At 45.6% G+C, this 10,085-nt stretch overlaps 1 protein-coding gene across 1 annotated transcript; it reads right to left on the minus strand.

The window, feature by feature from the left end:
* Nucleotides 1–4,361: 4,361 nt before the first annotated feature.
* LOC149328973 (kunitz-like toxin PcKuz1) lies at nt 4,362–8,848 on the minus strand. The gene is made up of 3 exons (XM_089560252.1): nt 8,779–8,848; nt 5,641–5,670; nt 4,362–4,522 (listed from the first exon to the last, which is right to left on the minus strand). Exons 1-3 carry the CDS (start codon nt 8,846–8,848, stop codon nt 4,362–4,364), a joined length of 261 nt encoding a protein of 86 aa, XP_089416378.1.
* Nucleotides 8,849–10,085: the final 1,237 nt, after the last annotated feature.

A 10,085-nucleotide genomic window follows, 5' to 3' on the forward strand; every position in this document is an offset into this window, starting at 1 on the left:
CCTCTTTCGAGTCTCTCCAATCAACCCTGCCCTTAGCCAACTGCATCACCGTATACCCACAAACTTCTTACTCTCATCTTTCCACCTAACTTTCTGCCACAACCTGCTACGCTTGCCTTCTCTTGGAATACACTCCGTTACCCTTAAGGACCAGCGGTTATCCTGCCTTCGCATTACATGCCCCGAACAAGTCCATTTCTTCCTTTGGATTTCGACTAGGATAACATTAGCACTTTTTGTTCCCTCATCCATTCCGACCGCTTCCGATCTCTTAACGTTACGCCGACAATTTTATTTCCCGTAGCACTGCTCTGTTCTTAACTTAAGCTGAACTCATTTCGGTACGCTCCACGTTTTTGCCCCATAGGTGAGTGCCGGCAAGATACATCTGTTGTGCACTTTTCTCTTCAGGGGTATTGGTAAACTGCCACTCGTGATCTGAGAAAACCTGCCATGTGTGCTCCACCCCATTGTTATTCTTCTAGTTACTTCCCTCTCATGATCCGGTTGAGTGCCTCTACTTGCAATGTAGTCGTATTGCCTAACTACTTCCAGCACCTCGCTACCGTTTGTTAACTGCTGTCCCTTGCGAAACTGTTGAACATTACTTTGGTTTTCTGCATGTTAATTTTAAAGCCTACAGTTCTGCTCTGCCTGTCGATCTCATTGATCGTGTTTTGCAGCTCATTTCCTGAGGGACTTAGCAGGCAATATCACTAGTGAATCGTAAATTGCTTAGGTACCTTCCATTATCTATTATCCCAACAGTTTCCAATCCACGCCTCGGAACATACTCCTTAAACAGGCGGTGAATGGCCTGACAGCCTTCTTCATTGGAATTTCATTAGTAACTTCACTAATAATTACGGCAGCTGTAGATTCGTTATTTTTGGCATAAGACTCTTCTACATCGGGACATCGCAGTGTCTGCATGACTGAAGAGGTTTCCGCTGCGTCAAAAGCTTTCGCGTAATCAATGAACGCTATATACAGGGGTTGGTTATATTCTGCGTCTTTCTAAATCACCTGATTGATAGTATCAGCATGGTTCATTGTCGAGTATCCTTTTGGAAAGGCTGCCTGATCATTGCATGGCTACTCTGTTTCTGTTTTCTCACAGCCAGAATCAGTTCTTTTTCATAAGAAATATCGGTCGTTATGCAGTAATCACCTTGTCATGATGTTCGTTAGGGGAAGAACATTCCGACCATTATCTCGAATGTCCGCTGCACGACTGTGCTGCTTCTCGCAACCCTCCCACGTTTACAGCCTAAAGTTCCATGTCAGCGATATTCATGACTTTCACGCATTGCGACCTTTGTGCCGCGGCCCCGCAGACAGCTATGTCACCGCTGCTGCAGCTGCTACTACCTAAATGGGCAGGATTTTGCGGCATTAAGATATTTCATCATGTATTTTTGAGTGGTGTTCCAAGTCGTTTGGCTACATAATCTTAGCAGGCACCCTTGCCAAGAACCACAAAAACACCGCTAGACGCGCCAATGAGAAGGTGCATGAAGGGGTGGCCTATTGTAAGGGCTTTTTGGCGTGGCGAGTGAAAAATCAAAAGCCCGGGTCGGGCAGGTGGTCCCCAAATATCAACCTTGAAAGCAGGTAGGCCACTTAGGTCACGTGACCTTGCGACGTTATAACAACCTGCCCGCCAAGCAGGTGGCAGCTAAGTTAATTATTGGTCACTTCGGCAAAGCAACCTAGGCCACACTAGCCCCGCCGGTTCAAACACCTGCCATTCCAGTGAAGCGCTTAACTACAGTGCTTAACCGCTGTACCACTGTGCCAGGAAGCGTATGTGGGTTCACAGGTGTCGGTTGACCTATAATAGGGAATGACCTTAAGGCGGAGCGTAAATGTGCCGTCCAATTTTTTTTTACATTGTGCATAGATGGTTATTTAGCTTAACCTACCTTGCTGGCTATTTAAATGTTTGCTACGGGAAAAAGCATTTATTTAGAATAATGCACATTACCTTGCAAAAGAGTTGGCTGACATGCTTTCAACAAAGCACCGTCTGTGTAGCTTTATTTAAAAGCTCTACAAGAAACCGCGGGGAATTGAAAATATATTCCTTCATAGAGGTGCTACTTGAGCGCCCATGATAGAAATTCGCTTAACTTTTATCCCGCGCAAACTGCAAAAGCGAAGCTCTAAAAGACCAAGTTTAGCTGAGAGAGCCGGTATATGACTTCACAAAATAAAACAGCGATCCGCTCTCTGTACCTTCGTAGCTGGCGCTGGCTTGGCAGTGGCAGTGGTTCAGCTCTTATTAAACCTGGAGGATTGTGAAAGCAACGAGGAGAGAGAGAGAGGGAGTCAGTGGGGAGCGCGCGGCCGCGGCGGCGGCCTCGGCACGCTAGCTATGAGCCGCTACTGAGCGTGCGCAACTGGCGAGCGCGGCGGCGGCACCTCACCTGCGTAGCGACGGCGGCGTTCGCCAGCTGTGCGCCGTCCTCGCACATGCGCAGTATGGCCTTGCGTCCGCTCTGCGAAATGACTCGGTGACTCGTGTAGTGTTGCTTCCGCAAAAAATTCTTCGCGCCCGCGAACCCGCGCATCCTCGCCGCCGCTACGCAGCGTCATGTCTCGCTCACTTGCAGCTGCAATATTTTGTCACGTGAAGCGTCGTCGCGCTCTCACTAGGGGCGGGGCTCCGCCGCCCGGTGCCCGACGGCGATGTAGAGCAGGAGCCAACAGATGCGGCCGCCCGATTTCGGCGAGTAATCTGTCCAAAAACACCGCCCTCAATCAGCTGCCGACCCGACGCATTCGCTTGATCGAGGGAAACGCCGGCTGCGAGAAAGTGGCCTCAAAAAGCTCCCGTCGGCAGCCCCTAAATAAGGTCGCCTTGACGTTTGAGCACAAAAGGGTCTATTTCCGGTGGATCTTGTGGGGTTTAAATTGGGGAGATAAATACCTTCTCCCCGTTTAACCGCGGCTGACACAGTTCAAAACCGCGCGGACCCCACCCCGTGGTCGCGAGCTCTACCAAGCGAACAAAGGAACAAGGAACGACACACTGGCTGGCAAACAAGGCATTTATTTCTACAACAAAATACATTGAGGAATCGAGGATGTCCGACTCACCAGCACGGTTACGAGTGAACAATCGCCCACGCTAGGGCAAAGGGGAAAACTCCGAGGCTGGACGGGAGAATTGGCGGGAGCATGTTCCGACACGAGGCGCCCGCGGCGAAGAGTGGAGCGGCGCGCGACGCGTCCGCGTAATTCCCCGATGCCGAGCAGAAGGGAGCAGTCTCTCCCCCGCGCGCGCGCAGCAAAACGCCATCCGTGGCGCTGGTGTCGCTGAGACGCGAGCGCCCTTCGCTGTTAGTTAAAGTAACACAACTGAGGCGGGTGCCTTGCGGGGGAGCTAACCACAGTTGTGATGCAATGCAGGAAAGCGAACAACGGGGGGCGAGTGCGTCCCCACAATCTTCACGTGGCGCCTTGTCCATAAGTTCGGTGGTGTGTCTTCGTGCAAAAGTTATCAGGACACCGCGTTCATGGCAAGGGCCACCCTTCCTCTAATGGCTGTATGGAATGAGAGCCATCTAAACATTGCAACGAGTGCGGCGAAGAGACTCTCCCAATTGCGGTTGAGGTTGTATAGAATGTTTCCGAACCCAGCCTTCCACTTTCTCTTATCACCGAAATTTAACACTCGACGGCACTCCTCTCCTGGTGGAACGGGTGTCGACTTGTCCGCGAATTCGTCTAGCAGTGCCCGAAACCCAACTCTAACCCTCGCCTGCAGCTGTAGTCCGCCGTGTTAAACATATAGAGATGATATCGCAGCTAGACAAAGGGTCAAGGAGAGAGCTGTGTTTCACATAGCGACAACACTGTTATTCCCCTGGTCTTCACTGGAATGAAAGGCTATCAAAATGAGAGGACGCCCATTGGTGGAGGTTTCCTGTTGAATGTGTGCTTAACCGGCACCGCTGTCAAAGCATGTGTGTTTCATCTGGTGCACTGCTCAGTAGTAAAGCGGACTGGCCACAATGGAAGGTGTGGTTTTCATAATAGTACAGATGATAGGCCGCATACACCTTTCGGTAAGAATATTTTGTATCGTCGACATGTAAGCTTATGGACGCCCCTTCCTTAAAATTCTTATTGAAGGGAATTCGTCACTGGCAGATTTCCACTCCACCTCGAATTTAGAATGACAGTCAGATATTTCGTACTGCGCCTAATATGTCACCAGCGTGGCACATTGACGTCGCGCAGCAACTAAACATTCAATGTAAACATTTTTTTGAAACTTTTATTTCTTGATGCTATCTGTGTTTTTGGCCTACGCGGATCCCAGAGAGCAGACAGCGAGCTGCATGTTATTATTTTCACAGGCAGTTTTTTTCGCATTCCTCCTGCTCTTGGAAATGGTTGCAGTTTGGGCAGCATCCTCCCCATTTGAAGGGCTCGCATTTCCTGGTTGTAGAGTTGAAATAGTACTTCGGCTCAAGCGCCTTGCATGGTCCAACTTTTTGAGGTTCCTTGCAACCTGCATGGAAGAGCCACCAAGATCTCGGCATAACTCCACAACTTTGTCATGAACGCTCACACACATATTTCTTTCCTGATCCCTCTCTACATCTTCCATGGTAAGGCCCTGAAGAAACAGACTCCATGCTTATTGCAGTGGCGTGCCACTGCTTCTGTGTAGCGGTATCATGTTATTGGTCAAAAATTTATAATTGCCTTTTGATTTGTCGTTTTTAATTCACTCTGTTACTTCCCACTAATGCTACACAGTTTCAATACTTCAGCAGGATTAATGAGGCTCTTGTGCATAATTAAAGGCAGCTCGAAATGATCAATTTAGCTCTGCAATCAAATATTTTGTACAATTTATGTAGCTAAGGAGACCCCCCATTTCCTAAACATTGTTTTGGCTTGATTGTTTTTATTAGAACCTGCTTTTTAATCGGCGACAAGTACCAATGAAGGACATTTGGATGCAAAACTTAAAGTGCGCAAAAGTTTTTTGCGGTTTTCCGTGGTTAGCTAGATCTCCGCAGAGAGAGCATTGTGTATGAACAATTCTATGATACGGTTATGAAATCGCATATTGCAAACTTCCCTGAATACGTAACTAGAAACAGGCAAGAATTTTAAATGGCGCATAAAATGTACAGTATAAAGTAATCTACGTAGTGTGTATAGTATTTGTTTACTATATAATATGTACATCCTTATTTTTTCGGGCTCTTAAACTCCCAAGCCTGTCAACCAACCAATTATTCGAGGTTTTAATATCAGGATATTGTGCCGACATGTTTGTTTGCTGAAAACATTCCATGAAAACTGTTAATCATGAATTCTGCACAGGACGTAATGCTTGTGTGCAAGGAGTGGCCGCCTTCTGCATTCCACGCTTCTTATTCAGCATTCTGCGTTCGATAAGCGAGTTTGTGCTTCCTCTTGAACCCCTATAGTTGAAGTAATGGTAGAATTTCTTCTCCATCCTCTCAACACACACGCTCCCAAAGTGCCAGTGTACTTCTTCTTTTGCACACAGATATTCTGTATGACCTGAGCAACATTGATTAGCTCGAGAAATTAGAGAGAATTCTAAATCAGAAACCATATAGCAGAGAGATATAAAACTCGAACACATACCGTCTGGATAGGTGCATTTTGGAGGGTCCTCTGAAAGAAGAAATTCAAAATTTTTTTGTAATTAGATCAAGCTTTGCGCTGTACTCTTTTCTAAACAAATGAAAACTCGCACAATCAGCTAAGTAGAGGAAACTTTGTAGAGCAGGAAATTTTTTAAACATTTTCAAATGCAAAAAGACTACTGAGTTGGTGGAGCGCATATCTACCTAAATACCTGAGCATCATTCACATACTTCACAAAACTGGCGTTCTGTATTCTGGGACTCCTCGGGTATGGCTGCGCCAAGAGACTTGCGGCGGTCCGGGGATGCCTTGTATGTGTCTGCTGTCCATACTTGAGCTTCACATATCCTACACTATGCTTTAGTGTGCATATACGCGTATATATATATATATATATATATATATATATATATATATATATATATATATATATATATATATATATATATATATATATATATATATATATATATATGAAAGAAGCCAACAGCCACAGAAACCAAGAGGCAAAGGGGATTTTTTTTTTAATTTATTTGTTTATTTTGTGGTGTTGATCAATTTAGAACATTACTGAATATGTTATCGCTAAAGCTAATTGATTAGAAAAGCAGAAAACAGGTTCGGAGGGCGTGGGTTCGGATCCCACCGGCGGCGTGTGGTTGTTTTTTCTTCTGCTTTTCTAATCAATTAGCTTTAGCGATAACATATTCAGTAATGTTCTAAATTGATCAACACCACAAAATAAACAAAGAAATTTAAAAAAAAATCCCCTTTGCCCCTTGGTTTCCGTGGCTGTTGGCTTCTTTCATGTTTATAACGAGCCCCTCATTCCCCTTCCCTTGTTTGCTATATATATATATATATATATATATATATATAGAGAGAGAGAGAGAGAGAGGTTAGGCTGCTACAGTGGCGCAGATTAGCTTTTTTAAATGATCCAGACGTGCACAGAACTGTAAAACGGAAACTTCCTATGAGCAGAAAACGTGGTGAAAAGCACAAGGGAGGGACGGAGTACGCAGACACGGAGAAAAAAAATATAAAGGAATGAGCAGGAACGGGAATGGAGGATTAGCGGTAGCGCTATAAAGAAGAAACTGGACAGGAAAAGCGGCAAACGAAAGCCAAAGGCGCTTCTTCATCGCCGCAGTGCAAAGGCGTCGGCGCTGAGCATACGGTGGTGACGGTGGGGGGTGTAAAAAAGTGTTCCGATGAGAAGATTTGCTGAAGGGCTAACAAAGTGACGAAATGTGATCCTTTAGAGCGTATGAGGTGGTGAATAAGGTAACGGTGTCGAAGTAAGAGAAGAATTTTAAGGCTTGGTTTTCAACTTTGGTACACAGATGAACACCTCTTAACACCGTTCGGAAGAAAACACGATGGTCCTCGTAATGATATTGATACACATTTAACTGAAGAGGTATGAGGCAGTCCCAAGGCTGGGACGCATGTCTAAGGTACCACGTTTTCTCCCCGCTACGTGTTCTGTGTCAGCCTCCATGCTTACTATCTCAGAGGCTGCTCGACTAGAGGGTGTCGGGGAGAGCGTATTTGTGGTGCCAGCAACTAAACCAGCCTCTGTTCGAAGTGCCCTGGACGGTGAACCTGCCATAAACTGCACTCGAATAGCAAGTGTTATTTGTGTATTCTGCAGTGCGTGTATCCTTTCCATTGTTTTGTGGTGTGCCCAGAGTGCGGCTACGGTACATCCTTGTCGGTTATGACTCATTCCGCGCTGAAAAAGCCCGCGTACAATATTTACAGCATTTTTTGCTTTAAGGTTTGATTTGAGGCACTACGTCGGGTGCATTTTAGCAGCCTCTTCCCAACCCCTACAAATACTGGTATGAAACAATAAAGATGCGTGCTATCCAGTCGAAACATCAGTAAACTCCTGTTATGTTCTAGAGTGTGTGTCTGCATATTTTATCATTATGTATACAGACATATATATGTGAGGTTGACAAATGCTTGGTTTAGGCAGAGATTTATTTCGGTTTTACGTTTTCAGCAAAGCTTGTTCTTCTTCCAGACTCTGGATAATGAAGGCCGCGGAGCCGAGACTCGAAGCGTCGAAATGGTTGAACAAGTGTTTTGTTTGTGAACCCTCGAATATGGCCCATGTGGTCAGGTAGCGGGAGCCTCAACTATGTGGTAGAACACGTACAACGTTCCGAGGGGACACCCGACCATGAAAACGCTTTATGGTGCATTTGTCTTGAAACTTATTTCTTCTCTTCAAAAATACAGATTTCGTGCGTGAGTGGGATTTAAGCTCGTCTTATTTTTATATTTTCGCATTATGTTCTTTATTTTCTTCACCTACTCGCAAGTCGGAGATTTCTCATTTTGGATGGTTTTGGTACTCAGCAATATAACGCACAAAAACAAGCAATACAGGAAGCTGAAAACTAAGCACCATTACATCAGAACCACGGGATCAAATCCTTAGTTATTACCGATTATGGCATATTTGCTATTTCTATCGGATTGCCCCGCCGCGATGGCTTAGTGGTTACGGTGCTCGGCTGCTGACCCTAAAGACGCGGGTTCGATCCCGGCCGCGGCAGCTGAATTTCGATGAAGGCGAAATTATAGAGGCCCGTCTAATGTGCGATGTCAGTGCACGTTAAAGAACCCCAGGGGGTCGAAATTTCCGGAGCCCTTCACTACGGCGTCCCTCATAGCCTGAGTTGCTTCGGGACATTAAACCGGAATAAAACCATTTCTACCGGATAATAGTTATATGAGATATTCAGAGCGGAATGAACTCTAGGCTCATTAATAGCTCAAATTCGTTTTCTGTAACATTTATGGTGCGTCTTTCTGATCTTCTCAGTCATGTTGCTTTTCATTGGTCTTTGAATATTGTTGCACCTTTCCTGACTGCTATTCATACCAAAAAAACGCAACTGAGGAGCGATGTAGGACGTTCCGCTTTTGAAGCGGTCCATCTTTTGTGGATTATTTAGCCAGAAAATAAAATCGTGGCCATGTGAGAAAAACATTGCACTTGAATGATGAGTTTTCGAAAAAGTTTCTCAGTGCTGATAATTTACAAGATTTTTCGCCTGCATTGTCCATGTCTTCTTAAATGCGGACCAAATACAATCCATGGAAATAATGTCTTACCACACTCTTGGCAACTTGCAAGGGCAGCGAGGAAAACTGCCACGATGACTGAAGAGAATACGGCGTTCATGGCTTCTGCTGCAAGAATTGAAAACCCTGGCGAAAAGCTTCATCTTTTATACACTGAACGAGCGTCCTCGTAAAAAGCAAGAATAAAATAAACGAATAAACGAATAAAATCAAAACGTTTCTTTATGGGTGGTATACCTCCGCTCTGTTTTCCCACGTGCGGCCGGGTACTTCTAGTACCAAACATACAGAGAGATATAGCCAGTAGTTCTTTCAACCCCGAGCAAAATGTCAAATTCAACAGCAACATAGCACGTGGGGTAATAACTTTAGAGGAAAGTGAGCACTGCTTCAATGTCAAAGCCCTAACTCTTTACCTGGTAGACGTAAAGGAATAATTCAGTAACATAGCCGATATTACTGTGTTTAAGCCATTTCAGCCTCGATGAGGTCAACGTGGGGGCACATGAACTGTAAATAGAAGGAACATAGACTGTTGCCCAAGGGCTTTGAACTAAGAGCCAAGGGAATGTTACGATACTGTCGTCGATAACGTGGCCGCTCCTCGGCCATGTTTCGCTGCTCCAGCCTTTCCTCTGTGGGATTCAAGAGAACCACGCAGCGCCTAATAGCGCTGCTTTGCTGGTGCCCGACGTAGATACGGTGACTACAAAATTCGGAGATGATGTGATGTTAATGCTTGGGTGAGGTGTCTGAGGTACGCGCGAGAGCAATGATAGCGTTTATTGTTGTCAAAACATAAATCAACTACAGCCCGGTACATATTGCGGCTTACACAGGCACACGTCAAGTTCACAGCATGGCGCCCAGGCTCAAGGTGAGACACAGGGTTTGCACTGAACACCTGCTGCCATCTGTCGAGTAGCTCGTCAAGTAATAATGGTGACTGCGATGAGCTGCCACCTGACTTCCAGGTTCATTTTTCTGATCAAAGTTGATGTTGATGCCCCATTCCAGAAGTAAAGAACTCAAGGCTGGCACTAGGCATGGGCAACAGGCAAGCAAGCAAGTAACAGGAACATTAGGCATGGCAGCAGGCAAGCAAGAAAGTAACAGGAACACTATGCAAAAAGAGTCAAGGGAAGCATGGAGCAATAAGAGAAGTAGAATCAACAATCGAAAAGAGCACAGAAACGAACAACTTTTCCTAATCCACTTCATTGTCCTAGAGATGGATAGGCACTCTGCTGGCTGATCGGACTAGTACCGTTTTTAGAGGTGGAGAAGTTACAGTATCTAAACCATTAGGCGATCTTCTGGCCGACTACCCTAGTCTG

The sequence above is a fragment of the Amblyomma mixtum genome, chromosome 9, assembly GCF_055824585.1.
Source record: "Amblyomma mixtum isolate Tamu chromosome 9, ASM5582458v1, whole genome shotgun sequence".
In the NCBI taxonomy this organism is placed as follows: domain Eukaryota; kingdom Metazoa; phylum Arthropoda; class Arachnida; order Ixodida; family Ixodidae; genus Amblyomma; species Amblyomma mixtum.

Coding starts and splice junctions, on each gene's coding strand:
- LOC149328973 (XM_089560252.1), bottom strand. CDS start 8,848: ATGAACGCCGTATTCTCTTCAGTCATCGTGGCAGTTTTCCTCGCTGCC. Junction 5,671..8,778: donor TGCAAGTTGCCAAGAGTGTG/GTAAGACATTAT, acceptor TTCTTCTTTCAG/AGGACCCTCCAAAATGCACC. Junction 4,523..5,640: donor AAAATGCACCTATCCAGACG/GTATGTGTTCGA, acceptor TCTTCCATGCAG/GTTGCAAGGAACCTCAAAAA.